The sequence below is a fragment of the Channa argus genome, chromosome 18 (genome assembly GCF_033026475.1).
Source record: "Channa argus isolate prfri chromosome 18, Channa argus male v1.0, whole genome shotgun sequence".
NCBI lineage: Eukaryota > Metazoa > Chordata > Actinopteri > Anabantiformes > Channidae > Channa > Channa argus.
Window position 1 is genome coordinate 17746444 of NC_090214.1, and position 19053 is coordinate 17765496.

At 38.3% G+C, this 19053-nt stretch overlaps 1 protein-coding gene across 4 annotated transcripts in view; it reads right to left on the reverse strand.

The window, feature by feature from the left end:
* Positions 1–16983, reverse strand: part of whrna (whirlin a) — a 125429-nt gene extending 108446 nt beyond the window's left edge. For all 4 annotated transcript variants that reach the window (XM_067483761.1, XM_067483762.1, XM_067483764.1 and 1 more), the window contains exon 1: positions 15383–16983. In XM_067483761.1, coding sequence (XP_067339862.1) covers positions 15383–16126 — 744 coding nt within the window. In that variant the 5' untranslated portion in view covers positions 16127–16983. The remainder of the gene's footprint in view (positions 1–15382) is intronic.
* Positions 16984–19053: the final 2070 nt, after the last annotated feature.

The following is a 19053-nucleotide window of genomic DNA, read 5'->3' on the forward strand; positions in this document are numbered from 1 at the left end:
CGCAGAGACACAAGCAGAATGACCAAAATTGGAGATTCTAGATTGCAAAAGCAGACTCTTGTTTGTGTATGTGTGTGCTTGTCTGGGTAAGGTGTAATAACTCAGGGGGGGACTTCATAGCTTTGGGTCTGGAGAATAAAGGTTATAAAGCATAAGAGTAGTCAACCAGTTTTGACAGAGGCACCACAGAGACTGTTACATCTCCCTAACACTTGACCTTTGCTGAACCTGAACTCGAGTTGCTCCCCTACAAACACACACACTAACACAGAAACATACAGTCTTGTGTCTACAGGTACCCTCTAGCATGTTGACTTAGCTTGACAGCACACACAGCCACACACAAACTCAGTTGGGGTTAATGGTGTGACAAGCTAAGAGCAAAACCTGCATTACAACATGGGCTCCTAGCCATGTTAGCCTGGCTCACACGCACACACACACACACACACACACACACACACACTTCAGAATTATTGCGATCAGCAAGAATTTAATAGTTGGAAGGATAAATACACCTATAAAAATCATAAAAATCATAGATCCTTGCTTTGCAGTGATGTATGGATTTTTAAAACACCCTTCTAATCTGTAAGGGTTAAAATAACATTTTTTCTCTCTTTCACTTAATCCTCTCTTCTTCAAAAATAATATGACAAAGGACACAGAGAAGACTGAATGGGACACTGGTGATAATTGTGACATAACACACCAGCTGAGTATGAATGAAAATGTCAAGCTCAATCTGCTGTCCCTCCTCTCACCCTCCTTTCCCGTCTCCTTGTCTCTCTCTAATTTCACTTTTTCCACTTGTCCACTCAATCCGTCTCTGAAAACCATTACTACAAATGCAATTTAAAGAGAAACAATCTAGAGATAAACTACTAATCTCTCTTCAACATGGAATCAATTATCTGTTGCAGCTGGTTGTAAGTCTTTAAACATGCCACCTTGTTAGGAATCATAATCAGCATTTATCAAGACTCCAGCAGCTTAGCTTGACCCTGGGAATATTAGATAAAATGTAATACTCATCATGTTCCTGCTGCTACGATGAACCAATCAGGACAGAGTTTGGATGTCTGATAGAGGACATGTTAGAGATATTACATGGGTTTCACCCCAGATGGTGGTACAGTATAAGGGCGAATTATGTGATGCCACTATTATTATTCTCCAGTCTTCAATCTTTCTAAGACCCTGCAGTTATCCACATCTCTCAGGGTAATTGCCTCTGTATTAAATTGCAGGCAGAGGTCAGCCTCAAATACTATGGTTTAAAAGTGTATAAGAAAATGTGGATTTTGGATAAATCCTTACCTCAAATGGAAGTTTAGTATTGTTACATAATACTTTAATTTAAAAAAAGAAAATCAAATACCATAAGGGTGAGTTGCTGTGATGTGTCAGCACTGTATCTACACTTTTGAAAATAGAAAAACCATTTAAGAAAGGACATTTACTAAGATATGCCATTTAGAAATAATGCTTCTATTAAGCATAATTTTTAATATATTTTTTTAACCATGTCCACTGCCAATCTCAAACATTATCGGTGGCTGATATAAACATCTGGCATTTACTTAAATCTGCATACAAACAGACAGAGTTCTGAATATCTCACTGCTACACTGACTCCTATCAGACTTTACCATAGTTGTTTGTCAACTGTGCCTGTTTGTTTAATGTGGAGTATATTAGGCCACAGTGGCTTCTTAGATCAGATCAGAACATCACATACCACCAAAATGTTGTCATAAATGCTTAAAACCTTGAGATTCTTTTTCCTGGCTGAATTGTTATTACTTATTCATGTACATTCTTTCAGGTGAATATGTGCATAAATGTGTGCTGTATACATACTGCATATCTATAATAACTTCTATTATACCCTGAACAAATATGTCTACCAGGCCAACCATGTCTTTCAAAAAATGTCCATAATTTTAGAGTCCAAAGTCAACTGGTCCAATAGGTATATACTGTCTATTGACAGGTAAGTAATAAGAAAGAGCAGTGCACAAACGCTAAGACTAAGAATAGCCTAAAAATAAATTAGCTCAGAAATAGTGTAGATACAAGAAAGGTCTCTATAAATCAGGACAGTGACTCAACAGTATTTTAACAGTTTTGATTAAGAGAGAGGTTTGTTTAAAATATTGATTATGTGCAAGATTTATGGATTTGACACATACCCGTGGGAGAAAAATTAACTTGTATGTATATGGCACTGGTAGAAACACTGATGATGGTTTATATCACAATCTGATTTTTGTTCATCTACTAAAACAAATATAAAATCTATTGGTTCCAAAGCCTGGTAAACTGGAATAGGAAGAAGGTGTAAAACCAAAATAAAACTAAATTAAACAAGCTAATCTATCCATAAGACCAAAACATCACATGTGGTAAATAATTCCAAGGGAAAAATCAAAAGATTTAATTAGAGTTAATTTTCCATTGTATTAGAAACATATTGTTAACTGAAAAAGATGCAACGTGAAAGACTTTGACCAATCAGAGTAAATTCAGCAATAATTACAGAAAGCTGTAGACATCAACATACTTTAATGTAAATTACCAGCTCAATCAGTACAAAAACAGGAAAATGCACTTTTTAATTCATTTAATGAAAGTGTCAACTAAGCTATTTGACATGTAATGTTTTCAACTAATTTAATGGTGCCAAAATTTACAACCAAATTCAAACTGCAACTTTTACCATGATTCTCAACCAGCCTTAACGTGGTCTGCTTTAAATTTGATGCAGAAACATTTCTATGCAAGTAAACTACAAACATGAAATTGTTTTTGTAGACAGCATTATGCCCATTCATATTGTGATGAAAAAATATCTTTTATGAATTAATGGCTATATATACTGAGAGAAGCAAAGTTCAACCCAGACTGAACCTCAGGCAACACATTTACTTTGGTTAAAGTTAGAGAAAGATTGTGGTTTTGTTTACAGCACACTTTGTGTTTGATTATGTTGTCGACAAAAAATATTTTTGCATTTGTAGTTAAGATGTTTAAAAATTATGTTTCTATAATTGTAATGGCTGCTTAAGTTGTAGGGTCTTTCCTTGCATGTGGCCATTTTAGAACATTTTGCATAGAGTAGTGTAGATTTGTCTTGAAATGTCAATATCAGCAATGATTAATAGTTTATCCAGTATTTTACACAACTTAGAAATAAAATGACCATAACAATGCCTGAAATCGAAATTGATGAAAGAAAATAGTCTATGTAATAAAAGCTAAACTGAAATTAACAAAACCAGTGGTAAAACTAAATCCAAAACTGCTATCAAAATGCAAATTAATTTGGAGCTTGAACATTCTTACAAAAATGCCAGTCCAGATGAGTCACGGATACATTTTCTCAACTACTAAAAAGGCTTTGACTGTCCAGCAAAGAATCTGGTATTTTCCAGCACAGCAAATCATTTTCTTGTACTGATGATTCCACCACAAAAGTCTCATGTCAATCTATACTTTGAGGCACTTCAACCCTCAGCCACCTAACTTTCAATAACAATTGTGGAAGCAACCCCCTCCCAAACAAGCTCCCTTTCACTTTGTAATCACAAAAAATACAAAAAAGTTTTGGAAGGCCAAGCCTGTCAAAATTGACCCATCTTTTGCCGTCATGTTTTCTTTTCTTAGATTGATTGTATAGTTACGCATTTTTATATTTGTATGGTTATTTGGTACGATATGACATTAAATGGTTTGTGTGAATGGCCTTCAGGGGAGTGTAGGATATGTGCATAGGGTGGGTACAATGCGTGATGTTATAGGGTGGAGTCTGGAGCAGGCAATACGGATGATGAGGTATTGAATGGTCAATGTATTGTATGCTGAGTGTATAGCGTTGAGAGTTTTTATATGCAATATATGTTTAATAGTTTAATCTCAATCTGTCGCACTTGTCTGTCAAAGGACTACAGATGGAAATTAGCTACATAGCTATAATCTGGTGTAGGACATCTGTCTCTTTTGAGCTTAATGCATGGTCCCAACCAAAAAAAAGTTAAAAAAATAAAAATAAAACTTTACATCATTTATCTTATTATGGCAATGTAAAAATGCAAACATTTACGCTCAAGCTTTTCTTTTTACATATTCTAAGCTGTTTAGAAACTAGTGTTATATTTTACTTTTGTTTCAGAGGCCCTAAAAAATAAAAATAGCAGAACCATCCTTTTATCGTATATGTGTATGTCTCTGTACATCTAAAACAGCTTCTCTTTCAACCTGCAAACAGGGTAATCATAACCACTGAACTTGTGGTAGGTACATACACTAGTCCACCTGAGCCTGGTTTATATCCAAACCTGTCATGGAGCAGCAGAAAAAAAACATTAACAATGAACCTTCCCAATACTTATTGGTATTCAAACCTGGCCTCCTACAGTCTCATGACTCCCATGGTGTTGGAGAAAATACCAAACAAGCTCAATTCCACCATAAATCCCTTCTGAGGCAAGGACACATGTATACTAGGGGTTCACCCTTGCAAGTAACCAGCCTACACTGCAAACTAAAACCTCTGGAAGGCATCACTGAGACAGCGACTGCACTTAAAAGAAAAAATGACTCTGCTGAACATAATTCCTGACACTTAAACTCATGTTATGGTTGTCTTGGTTCTTACTACTTTTTTCACATTTATTCTTCGTCGATTGCAGATCTCAGGTCAAGTTTATTTAATCGACTAATCTAAAATGTATATATAATGTCTACTGATGAAGTATAGAATGGCCAATGTTACGTTTGACCATCACGCACTATAAAAGTACAGCAAAATATCCAATCAGCTCTTCGATTAACTTTGCAATGAGCATCTGGAACACACCAGGCACAGACAGTTGTCCAAACAGGGAATGCTGGCAGGTAATTTCTGTTGCCAGCTCAACATTCCGTTTGAGATCAAGATCAACTTCTCAGTTTCTTGTTCGAGTTTTTGTTTTATTTTTTAGGGTATACAACTCTTGCTGTTATTTTTAAATAATTTTGTTATAAATGGGTGGACAGATGGATAGCTATATACTTTATTCATCCCAACAGGAAATTCAAAGGCAGTAAGGCAAAAAAGTAATAGATTAAACATTTAAGGTCTACTTAAATTTTACGTAAATTTAAATGTCAGAGCAATCAGAGTATTTAGAGTATTAAATAGGTGCATATTACACCTAACCTAGGAGATAATAAATGGCAAATTGAATATGTGCAGCATATTTATGGGTATTACAGTTTATTACACATTCAAAAAATTTGATTTTTACACGATGGAACTGTGATGTCACTACAAATCTTAAATAATAAAATGTGACATCTATTAAACTCCCAGTGCCCCAGGGACTAATAGAATAAGTTAATTCCTGCCTGCAGGCAGAAGTGACCAGAAATGGAGTGATTCAGCTCATTGACCAGTTATTGATGGTTGCTTCCAAAGATTTATTTCAGTGGAGACCAGGTGATGGACTGGGGACACCTTCACTGTGAACTGAATCATTTGGTGGCTCCATTGTAAAACAATTAGCCTATTACCATAGAGTCACTTTGGCAGCAAATCTGTTTAAGCAACCCCAGGTGGGCCACCCAGAAGAGAATGAAAGTGCTGCCTTAACAAGACAGAAAAAAGGATACTATGAGAAATTATGAGACACTTGACGAGAGGAAAGCAGTGGCAGTGGTATTCCTGGTTCAGTGCCAGGCAGCTCACAAGGCTAAAACTGGACACAATGTGAACATACATGTGAACTTACACAAGCATAACAGACATCATATTGTCATAATAACGATCATAACATAACTTTTAAATGGATGAGGGGATGGTGTAGCAATTAAAAGTTTCAGTTTCTGCCGCGTGAGTTTGTCAGTATTACAGCAATTGCTCGTGTCTTTTCTCGCGAGATGGCATGCAATGACAGTATATGGTCTGTAGGTGGCGTTCAGCTTACACTCAGAGCTAAAGCTCTCAGTGTATGTGCAAATCATAGTCCCTACCACATCGTACCGTACCGTAGTATTATGGTATTAATACAACAAAAAAGTACTGGAGTAAACAATACAGTATATCCAGTATTATTAAAGAGGCATGAGAAAAGCAAACTATTCCCAAACATAAAGTGTAGCAGATACTGTTCAGTTTAAATCATATGTATAATTTTATATTCCCAAGTAAAAACTGGTTTTTCCTTGGAATTACTGTAGCCTGCAGAGTGGCTACAGAAAATGTATTAGTTCATGAAGACATGAAGAGATTGCAGCAGACTGGGTGGAATCACAGTTACAGTAGTTTCTGTATTTGTTTGTGTTTTTCCCACCTTAAAAGGACAGGAGGTTTAATAGCTGTGCGCTTGTGTCCCTGTTTTCAGAGACACAATTTGACCAGTGGAAACTGTCTCTTAGAAGTTAATGACAGCGCACATTCAGCCTCATCACATGCGATTTTTTTCCATAAAACAGCTGTTACAGTCTTTGATTCATCAAACCAAACCAAGTGTACAGGTACAAAGCAAAACCACCAGTGTAACAATAACTATGAGAGTGTTTCATTTATATTTTTGAACTGTTCATTTAACCCTGGTGATTTTCCTGTGTACGCACAAGAGAACAGACTGATCGTCTCTGCAGCCGTGAACAGGAGCTGCTGTAACAAACACATGTGCGGTGGGGAAGATTCATTACTATGGACTTGGGACAAGGACAACACTTTGCGAACTGCAGATTGGATTTAATGAGCCTTTTTCTGAATTAAACACTGCATTCCTGATGGAACACCACCAGTAGGGTACCGCGGACATTCTGCACAAAAAACTAGGATACTGTCAATGGCTACATCTGTATATTAAAAGGTTGATATAAATGATATAGTATGAGAAAGAGAATGGCTGGATAAACCATCTTTATTTGTAAGAGATCTCAATTTAAAATTGCAAATGACATCAATTTCTGTCCTAACTGAGAATTCATATAAATTACCATGCATGTTTCCATCATCCCTAACTCAGTCTTCATCATCAAGCCTTCAGTACTAGTAACCAGTTCAATATTCATCAGTACAGCATGCCACAACACAGAGCCTTTCAGAATTGGCACCGCCCACCTAATTAAAGCCATTTATAAAAATTTCAGATGATAATTACAGAGAGAAAAAGAACCACAGAGCTAGACTAAACCATAAAGGTACTGAATCTTTTGGAAGGGCTTCACAACATAAATAAAATAAATATTGTTTTCAAAAGAATATTTTGGAGTCAGTATTAATCATAATTTAGCCGATGTTCACCAAAAATCCCATGTACACTAGATAGTCATTTAATTTTCCCTCCAATTAACACTGTTCAACTGCATTATAACAAACAAATTTAGGCATTCAGTATTCCATCCATCCATTGTGTCCGATTCTTCCATTTTGTTTTGCCTCTGCCAGCTCTACCCGCACTTCTTCAAGGGTTAAGTTCCAATAGTGAGTGGTGTGTTGAAGTTGAAATAATCTGAATCGTAGAAAACCTTTCAATTTCCTGTATGTATGTGGTAGCTGTTATGTGGCCTATTTAACATGTTTTAAACCACAGAAAACACAAATAGGATAATAAGGCACTGCTTAGGTTAAAGTTAATTTAAGTGTAGGAGCCTAAATGCAGTTTATGTTTGATTGTTTACAGCCATTTAAGTTCATAGATAAACTGTAGTTTACATAGTTCACAGACTTAAAATAAGTGGAAAAAATATTTGCAATATTTAGTAAGTTGGTTTAATTTTCTGGATGTACATTGTGTTTGGTTGATTTCAAAATGCTTTATATCAGAAAGAGACTATGATTATTATTTTTGACTAAACAAGTACTTATATTCTGATAGACTAGAGGGAGGGGAAATTAGGTGACAAGTCTCGAAAACAAGGTTTTTTGGAGATTAGAGGACAGTGGAGCCACACAGCTTTTTGACCTCTCTCTCTCAGTCTCTCTTTTGTGTGTGTGTGTGTGTGTGTGTGTGTGTGTGTGTGTGTGTGTGTGTGTGTGTGTGTGTGTGTGTGTGTGTGGTTCATTCCAATGAGGTTCTGTTGAGAATTCTGGATGTTGACTGTTATGTACAAATAATACGTGTGTCTAAGTAAACGTGAATTTCATTGAGTGGTCCTGTGGATTTGTAGATATGGAAAGAGTGACACGAGAGTGTCAAGCTATGGCTTCAAATTGGAAACTTACATTAAAAAAGTTTAGAATTTCTTTTTTAAAACCTTTGTATGAAACTACAACTGCTGGCTTGTGGTTGATGGACATTTTCTTCTGTCCTTGAGGCAAAGCGTTCAAACTGCCAAAAATGTAAGAAGAAGAATAATAAGAAGAAGTGCTGATAGTCCAAACGTCAGACATCACTTGTTTCATACTCATACAACCACACTGTCACAGCTGGACTCTGGCCAGTACAAGCTAGTGGCCAAAAAACTGTTGGCCATTGGAGCAGTTAGGTGCTAACTGACTTGCTCAAGGACATGGCAAGGAGATTTTAAGTTGCACCCACTCACTTTGTTTAATCAGTTTCCCAGCTGGTCCAACACTTCAATCTGCACCACTCCATTACAAGCTGCTGCCCATATAGAATAATCAGCATTTTAACAGTCCCTGTTTCAAGTTCAATATACTATATTAAAGATACTTTACACTCATTATTTTTCCTTGGAGTACCACCAAATCAACATTGTTCCCTCCTCCCACAATTGAGTGGATTTTTAGCTGTATACAGATTTTGTACCACTATAAAAAACAATGTATAGCTATTTGGAAGCATAAAATGCAAAAGGTTAAAAAATGAACATGTTGTTATGTTTTTGCAGTTGCTGACATATTTGGTAAAACAAGCCCTAAATTTTTTTCGGAGGCGGAGGGGGTTTGATTTAAAAGCACAAGATTTCTCATTAGCATTTTCTGTCTTAACAAATAACAGATGTGTTAAAAATAATAAATAAAGTCTCTGTGGTTATAGTGCTTTTTTTTAGTTAATGCTGAACATTTCAATGAAAATGATTTATTAAAAGACAGAAGTGACAGCTTTCTTCTAGCTACTTAAAAGGTTGCTCAAGGACATGTAGCAGTACAGTATCTACTGAGGACTGGAAATAAGGACAGAAGAGAAATAATCTACCTTTGGTGTGATTTCACAAATATGACATTTGTGTAGTTTGCTGTGGAGTAGTCTAATCTTCGGGGTGCCTTTAGGCAACAATCAGTCGCATGTTTGCAGAAAGATGCACTCCAAACTTATTTGGTGACTCTGTAAACAAATCTTCCTGTTCATTGTTATTAGATACACAAGTGTGTAAACACAAGCCCAGTGGCCGGGCCTTAAGGCACTGTACTTTATTTATGCCAGGCTGCTCACTGCACTGCCTAACCAGGAGCAGTAACCTATATGTTCAGTGTGTTTGTTTCATGAAACCTATTGAAGGGTCAGACAAGAAATCAGGCCGAACTTTGACATTTTAAATTAATCTGCTTTGGCAGTCTCACTGGTCGCTTAGTAAAAACTGTCTGCAGACACATCTGCAGCCTACACTGTCACTTCCATATCAAATACAAAACATGCTTATGTGTAAAATAATGGGGTGCATCAGCATCTGTGACTTCACCAGGTCATTTTTTTGGCACTTGGGAGCAGTGAGTGACATAAAGAAACCTGTAAACATAGCTGTGGTGCAGTCTGTCTTCTTTGTCTGCTCTCTATTACTAAGGTATGGGCTCAGCGGCTCCTCATGTAAGGAGTGGAAGAAAGGAAGGACAGAGGGACCCCAGGTGAGTTAGGACTTCTCTTGTTTACAACTACATGCCCCTAAACTTAACTTGTTACTGTCAAAGCATCGGCTCAAAAAGTGTATAAAGTAAAAAGAAAATAGTTTATTAGCTTCACTGTTAACAAGTAAAACTCTCAGAATACCAATATCAGCACTGCCCATAATCTCTTATTCACTCTATTTAATCATAGCAAGCTTGTTGACTAACTGTTAATTACTATGATCATGCTTAAGAGCTGCTGACTGTCTAGGCTACTGTACACTAACGATTTATCCCAATTTACTACAAAATTTGAAGCTTAGGAAGAAAAGATCTGGTGGACTTTGACAGCAGCCCACATTCCCGAAACCACCCCTCCCTCTGCCAGGAGTAGACTACCTACTCAGCCATAAATCACATGACACACAGAGAGGGGGTAGAGAAGATGAGTGATAGTGGGAAATTTCTATATACTTCCTGCTATTTGAACTTCACCCAGTTAATAATGTCATGACTGTACAGTAGGTTTAATTTAAGGGAGACATTTAGTCTATGTTGTTGTAGGCTGTATATATTGTAGATGCAGAAATTAATACTTTTTCATTCCGTTTTCATTTTATCGGGGAAAACAACAGTAAAACTAAGTCACTCTTACCAAACTGTCCTACAATAAATCCTCACTTCCCGAAGGTGATTATGTTCAGTTTAGATTGAATTTGTTTCACAGGAGCTGATTCAGCTTTACGATCATTGTTGAAGTTGCCGCTGTACTACCTCTCCAAACATCAAACACTACAGCCTCCAAGATGATCACATTGTTGAATCCAATTAAATTCAACTTTGTTTATATAGCACCAATTACCTAAAAAAAAACACCTTCAGGCACTTTACTGAATAAAGTCAAGACTATAAAGATGATAGAGAGAACCCAACAATTCCCCCTTAGAAATTAACAAACAAGAAACAGTTTTAACATAAACATTTTCTTTGCTCAAGGCTTTTTTTATTACTTGAAATAATTCAGACGATTTCTCTAATACTCAAATGTTCATTTGTCACTTATTATTAAATTGTATTTTATGTGTACAAACTGAGAGAGAGAGAAATGCTTGCATTATTTCTGAACCATCAGTCTCCCTGCTCTCTAAAGTTTGGAACCAGCCAAAACAAAACCCATCACATTGTGAATACCTTCAGATGCACACTACAGTCATTTCTGACATTAAATTAGATGCAAAGACAGAGGCAAGAACACAATTTCTCAGCATATAATTGTAATTTTAGAAACAAACCCTCAAAAAAAAACCCTGACATGTTCCTGGAACATGTCGGCGGGGTTTCACAAGGTGCTGACAAATCCACGCAGTAGTAAAAATGTCAGCAGAAACAAGGGATGTCTACTATCTACTACTATCACATTCAATAATTCAGTTTAAGCATACAAAATGCAATCTGGGATTTCTATGATAGACATGATATAACGTGTCTGATAAATGTATTTATGATTCAAAATAAAAAATGTGGGGCAAGTGATTTGCAACTGACCACAGGCCACTAAAGGCCACTAGAAACTTACAATGCATGCCTATAACAAATTATGTAATGAGCAAGCCTGAGGGAGCTTCAATGTGAAATGTGCAACTATTGATAAAAGAACATAATCTACAAATCATCTGTGGCAAAATGTTTACTACTGCATGAACTTTTAGATACTAAACAGGAGCCTTGTGAAACATGCAATACTTCCATTAAGGTAGCATGTACTGTAAATCCTGTATTTGTGACGCTTGTCTGTCTTGTCACATAGTCCTACTTTGTCCTGTCAGGCTCTTGCTGGTCAGAATGATTTTCTCTGACTCCTCTTACTTTTCTGCGTTTTTCCTCATCACCATATTCTGTAAGAGCAATAATTTTTGGCAGCTTGACAGATGATTCAGTCCCTGGTGTGTCTCTGCAGTAAAGACATGGAGGGATGCTTTCAACTTGTTTTCACGTGTCATGAATTTATTTCCTCAATGGTACCCAACATGTTGCACAAGCCGTAAGAACGTTTTTGGGTTAGACTGTAACACTTCCTTTTACATACTTTGTTAGGACTTTTCTAACAGACAGCCAGAGGCAAATTATTGGAGTAGTTATAAAGTCCTTAAAGTTAAAATAACCAATGTGTACCATTATGTAAATTCTGACCACAACAAAATAACATCTTAAGACACTGCACATTCCATAGCAGGCCCTGGATAACATAAAGCAAAGAACAAGATTTCTATCTGCCTCCCACCATCTAATCAACACACTGATCACTAGTAGTGTACAGAGTTGCTCCAGGCCTCCCAGCTCCCATTTCTCTAACTTGTGGTCAAGTCTTTGCATGTCAATGTGCCTGGCAGCAGCCAACGTGTCAACCAAGTGAATCTCATTTTAATCTCCTCCTTCTCTGATTCCTCTGCAGACCATTCATAGCGACAATTGTCACGAAGACTCCAAACTACTGTATTTTTGAATTACTTCTTCTTTCTTTGAATTGTTTTTTTTTTTAACTTGAATCAAAAACAACACAATTTATAACCCTATCCCATCACATCTCCTGACTGTCCAGCACACCACAGAGAAGATGATGAAGAAAAGAACTAAATGCTGACTTGGCAGTAACTCTAAGACCCAGGGCCAAAGCAGGCTCTTACAAAGAGACGGGTAAGAGACTGTAAGAAATACAGCTATAGGCCTTGACTTATCACATGGGCCAAACAACAATATACCACTTTCAGAGGCAATCCTTGAAATCATCAGGCAACGCAGGTTTGCCAAAGTGGAATGGATTAATACAAAGTGGAGGAACACAACAGTGAGAAAACAGTGTTAATGAGTAACAAAATAACTCTCAAAGATTTATTTAAATTGTTTGTTTCTGATTTGTTATTTGTGCGTGTGTGTGTGTGTGTGTGTGTGTATATGTGTGTGTGTGTGTGTTAACATTCTGGCAGAACAATACTGCTTCCAAAAAATCTTCCTCTGCAGTATGCCCTTTAAAGCCACATTAATTCTTTTTTGTTTTGTAGAGACCAAAAAAAAAATCACAATTTTTCACCATTAAAAACACTCACTGTGCTGTTTTCTTATTTGTTCTGTACCATATCTCCAAAAATTACCGACTCTTTTGTCTAGTACACTAGCTGATTGTAGAAAGAGAACTCAATCATCAATAAAAGTATTAAAGAAATAAATTAAAATAAATATAAATATAAAAATACATTTAAAAAATACAATTAAATACTGTTTTTATTACTAATTTATTTATTGATTAGATCTAGGCAGTTTGAACTAGGAATGAGCACTTTTAGAATCTGTCAACAGCTTAATGACCTGCCTTGGAAAGAGTTGTTTAAGCAGTTATAAATTTTGCTAAACTATTAAGATTGAAATTAGTTTGTAATGATAGACTCACTAGCTGGTCTGCTGGAGTTGAAAAGGTTAATGAGTACAGTTCTAAAAGCCTGTCATAACATTCAGACTAAACCATGAAGTCATAAAAATAGCTAAACCCCAGTACTAATGACCTCCAGGGGGAATTTAACTCAGACAGGACCTCTCTCCTGTTGGCTTGTTGCCTGCCCTGTCAGGCTAATTACAGCAGTAGACCAAGCAGCAGTAACAGCAGTGTAACAGTCATAGTTATAGACACAACATAGTCAATATGTATGGTTCAGTGGTTGAAGAAATAGTGGGGCAACATAAAATTAGGATTTGCTGACAATGACACAAGTAAGAATAAAGAAGACGAAGGACAACTGTGTTGCAGTGATATACATACACAACACACAAATGATTTTCACCTGTTTTCATTCTCGCTCCCTCTTAGTTTAAAAAGAGATACCACTGCTCACATGAAAAAAAAATTACTTGGACTCTCTCAAAACGAAGCTCATCCAACTCAAATTCTTGATTTATAGTAACAGAAATCAATAACCTAGAGACACCTTTAAATGGGAAGCTTAACTCCACCATTAGTATTCTATCTGATGCATACAATTCAGTCTCAAAAGCACATTTAAGACAAAACTGTAACATTGACCACTTCAGGTCATCATCTACTCAAAACACTGACTGTATTCACAGTAGAGTTATGTGTCTTCCTCAGAGACAATTTGTCAAGGCAAACTAAGCTAGCAAAGTTATTCAGTGTCATACTTCAAAAAGTAAGATGAAATGGGTACAAAAACATCTTAAATATTTGACCAACCTGAGGCCTGAGTATTAGAGTAAACAATTAAACTACTTAAAGGAAAGAAGATACAATTTTTAGATTCCTTCACTCTGTAAAGCTTAATTTTTTGAAGCAGAAAAAGCTAGTGAAAAAGGCAAAATATGGTGCCAATTGTAGACATCACTCAGCATTAGTTAAAGCTTATAGAGTGAGTAATTTTAATAGGGTATTCCATTCACTAAATCCTGCATAAACTGAATTACAAATGCCTACAAAAAAAGCAATAAAAGCTTGGATGAGTTTTTATATTGTCTTTGGAAAAACTAAATTTAAGTACAGATTATAATGCAGTTAGCAAAATGTTTGGATTTTGTCAAACATCATTTGCATAAGATGCATATCTTGGAAGGCTGTTTTTCAGGCCTGTGTGGACATTAGGGCTGATTATAGCAAGAAACTAAAACTAAAACTTGTTCACTTGTCCTTTAAGCATTTCTATGTAAGCATACTGTATGTAATACCCTGGGTGTAAGTTAACAGGTACAACTTTCCTTCTAAAATAATAATAAATAATAAGGAGTGAAGCACTGACTGTTTTTCCAGATCATGTTTACTTGACGTTTTTAAAATCCAATAAATCCTGAGTATGTAAGCATTAAGTAGGTGTAGATGAGTATGATCACAAAATTATCTATGTAAACAAGACATTGTGGAGAGTGATGAGGAGAAATAAAAGAAATCTCCAAGATGTATTTTCAGCACCATGGACAGTGCATAGGAGCCATAAAACCAAGCACTATGCAAAGTTTTCTCCTGAATCAGTCTTCATCTTACACAAGTCTGATATGCATTTTTATCACTTCATTTGCTAATAGACTCTATTTACCATCTGTGGCATTAACATTGGGGGAAGGGGCTAAAGTAGCCTTAGTCTTTATTCTGAGTTTATAATTCAACTCCCACCCATATACCGAAACACACGTCCCTATGGTCACCATCTGCTTTGAAGGTGTCTAGTTACCTGCATGCTTCCCAGAAGTAGTTGTCTGTATACAGTTTACACTACAGGGCTGCTGCAACACATTAAAAATAGCCAAAGTTGCTACACGCCAACAAAGTTAATTAACTGTAACTAACAGGGGCTTGTTAGCTCTAAGAGGTCAATTTTAGACACGGAGACCAAATACATAATTAATATGCACTTATTATAAACAGGAGATGCAGATTTAGAGGACAAGGCAAGTACAAACAATTCCCATGACTCTGGCATTCGTGCCAGTTCACTGAATTGCTATGGGCTACTGGTTTATAGGCTCAATTCAAAAGAGGAGTAGGCCGTGTGTAAAAGCCGTCCGTGTGCAGGTTTAGTGTGGTGGAATAAAAGACAAGTTTACCTTAACTGCTTCAGCATGAGTGACTTTATCGAAGACTTTGTCGTTGACTTTAACGATCTGGTCACCAATCCGAAGACCCTGTTTCTCCGCCAGGCTCCCTGGCTCCACCAGAGACACGTAGATGCCCACGCCATGCTCCGACCCCCCACGGATGCTGAATCCTAGGCCCTCGTTGCTCTTGTGCCGCTTCATGGTGACTTGCCGCAACTCCCCCGGCGGCTCGTGAATAAAGTTTCTCCCAAGCAGAGGCACCAGAGGAGCTGTCCCGTCGCTGCTGGTGCTGAAGCTGTCCGGGGAGCCCCGCAACGCCACCTGAAACTCGGGCGGGTTGTTTGGCGAGAAATGCCCGGAAGGAATTGGGCTGGCACTGGGGAAGTCGCCCGGGGCCGTCTCAGCGTTGCCATTGCTTGCAACTAAATCGGATTTTAAGTAGAGGCCTTCGGATGTGTACTGTTCAAAGAGTAGCTGGTCAGAGCGAGGTATGACCAAACGAAGCATGGGGAGAAGTTGGCGCTTGCTGGGCGCGTTGAGGATGACGTTGAGGGTCTGCACCAGGTCGTACACGTTGCGTTTGGAGTGGTAGACATTGAGACAGTGGATGAACTGCTCCCTTTCGAAGTCATTAAGCAGAAGGTTAAGCGCATTGTGCAATTTCCTCACATTTGCCGACAGTGTCCGCGCGCTGGAGGCCACCGAGTTGGCCGAGGAGCTGAGCGACATGCGCTCCAGATCGGTGCTGCTCATCCTGGCAGTGTGACGGGAATACGGCGCCACAGTGGAGCGGGTTAGAGCACAGGCATTAGGGGCTGGCGGCGCGGGTCTCGAACGCCGCTTCACATAACGACCGCTAGATCACATGTAGCCCAGTTATAAGCTCTCCATACTCTCTGGCTCCACTTATAGTTCTCTCAATTTGCTAGACAGTGCGATATTATGGGCAACGTCAACGAGCAATTAAGTCCAACAAATTCAATTTCACAGTTGGCAAAAATTAATTACCACACTATCAATGTGGATATCAGCAACTACATTCTAAAAAACTTCCAAGTGCTAAACGGTGCGTCAAAACTGGACGTGCAACAGCCTAGCGGACAACTCGTCCGGGGCCGTCTAAGAGCTTGGTAATGAGCCACGTAGGGCTCTTAGCCTGCGTGTCATTAGCTGCGGTCCTATTTTCCAGGGGGTCAGGTGGCTGCCGAGCCGCTGCTGGTGCTTCTCTGGTGTCCGCCTCACCAGCTCCACGAGGCTGAGTAAACAACACCTGAACGGAAGACGACTTGTGGCTGTTTTCCCCACGGTTGTTTAACCCAATTCAACAAGAAAACCTAACAATTTGATCGACGAAACCTAAAGATAAAAGTTATTTTTGTGTTCCTGCCAAGCGTCTTGACGATTTCAATATATCCTTCTTCCGCTCACTGGTTTAGCTCCAAACGACGTCAAGTTCACAAAAATACGTCTGGCATTGCTACACCAACCGAGCGACGTGTGTTGGAGGGGGGTGGGGGTTCTTCTCCGTCCGGTTGCAGTTTGTGGAGGTGACCTGCGGCTCGAAGCCTCCGCTCCCCCGACGTTACTACAGCGACTGAGTGGAGAACAGTCTGCGCTCTCGCCTCCGACTGTCCTCTGACAGGAAGTGACGCAGCTGCGAGGAGCCAATAAATTGCTTTCAACCACAGAACACGCGCTCGTGGCACTGTCACAACCGCGCGCATTAAGTTACTAAACAGGACTTGAATCGGACATCAGAGCAGCCTTCTCTTGTCAGTTTGTTGGGGTTTTTTTAAATGGTGTACAGCTGTTACTTGTATTAGGTCAGAGTTTTTCTCCACACCTTTGGCTCCTTTTTTAAATGACAAAGTTTTCAGAACATCTAACACTGAATTTGTTCTTTGCACAATGCATGGATTTCTCTGTCTTTAGATAAAGATACTGTCGAATACCCCTTCGATCCAAATAATGAGCTGCTTTTCAAATTAATACATTTACATTGCAAAGCATTTAAGAATTGCTTTTCTTTTCACACATTTACTTGCACTTATCACGAGGAATTGACAAAATATGACCTCTCCTGCATAGATATGATTGCTTCCTTAGTGTTTGCTCTTTTTCCTGTATTATAAATTTATTTTGAAATGGGAAAATTTGTAATTCATGTGTGTGTGTCGTCTAGGAAACAACTGGTTCCTCTTGGCCGCATGTCAATAGTCCTTTAGAAAAGATTCTGAACACTGTTTTCAAACCAGATTAATAAAGTACACAAAAAATAATAAGAATCACATGTAAACTCTGTTTACAACAACATCATCTGAGAAGCATGTAGGGGACAGATACATGCCCCCCCCCCCCCAAACGTTGCTTCTCATGATGCATTGCCAGGGAGATTATTAGATGTGGGGTAAATGAGTATCTATGGCCAAATACAACGACATAATGTTGTGCTGCTATACCAGACATATTTAGCTGAAATATAGTCTCCACAGTATGCATACATTGCTGCAAATGTAAGTGCTCTGTGCTAAACATTTTAGGAACCTTGACTTTCACAGTAATAATGGAATGTTGGAGTTTTACAAGGTTAACATAAAGATTTACATCAGTGTTTGGGGTGAGGTGTAATTTTTGCTCTAGCTCAGTTTGTCCACAGGGTCAGTGATTCGATCCCCGGCCCCGGTTATATGTCGCAGTGTCTCTGGGCAAGAGACTGAACCCCCAACAGCCCTTTCCCCTCCCCAGCTGTGCAGTGCCGGTCCAAGCCCCGTAGAAATTGGGGAGGGTTGCGTCAGGAAGGGCATCCGGCATAAAAACTGTGCCAAATCAACATGCAGACAATGATCTGCTGTGGCGACCCTGAACTCACGGGATAAGCCCAAAGGATAAAAGCGAAAAACTAAAACTAGTGTTGTGCTGTGTGTGTAAATTGTTTTGATAAATGCATGTGAAGCCTTGAAAATGATAGTGATGTTTCATGACATGAGCCATATTGAAAAACTGCCTAAACACATTTGTTGGTTTAAGGCAGTATACAGGAGAAACTCACAAAATCACTGCAAATGAATAATTTAGCTTGCTACAATTGAAACAAGTGTAAATAATACTAACAAGTGTTCCAGTGAGCCAGTGAGCAAGCAAGTGAGCAAGCAAGCACTGTACCAGGCCCTTGAAACCACTGTTAATTTCATATATGGCACCTGTGCTTTAGTTTTATTGTGACTCGTGAGACTGTCTTCAACTTAACAACTAACAAGAGGCAACAGCTTTTGTTTTACAGTGCAGTACAGTATTTAGTCTACATGAACAAATCCTACATTCATTGCAAGAAAAGCAGGAAATTAAACGATCAGTGTGGCCAGTTATTTGCTTTAATTATTTCATTTTGTTAGTTTAGAGTAACAATGGTGTATGAGGACATTTTCCAGATACCAGAAATAAATGGGGTTGTAAGGGTCAACCTCACACAGAGGAAGAAAAGGTTTTTAATGTTTACATGGAATGAAAAACAGCGATTGGCCGGCTGTGGCCTTTCACTGTGGAGTTTACATGGTCTCCTTGTGCCTGTGTACGTTTCTTGTCGAGACTTTTTTTTGTTTTTTTGTTGTTTGTTTGCTTTCGCCTGCAGGTTACTGGTGATACTGGGATTCCTGATCCATGACTTCTCAAACTGTAGCCAG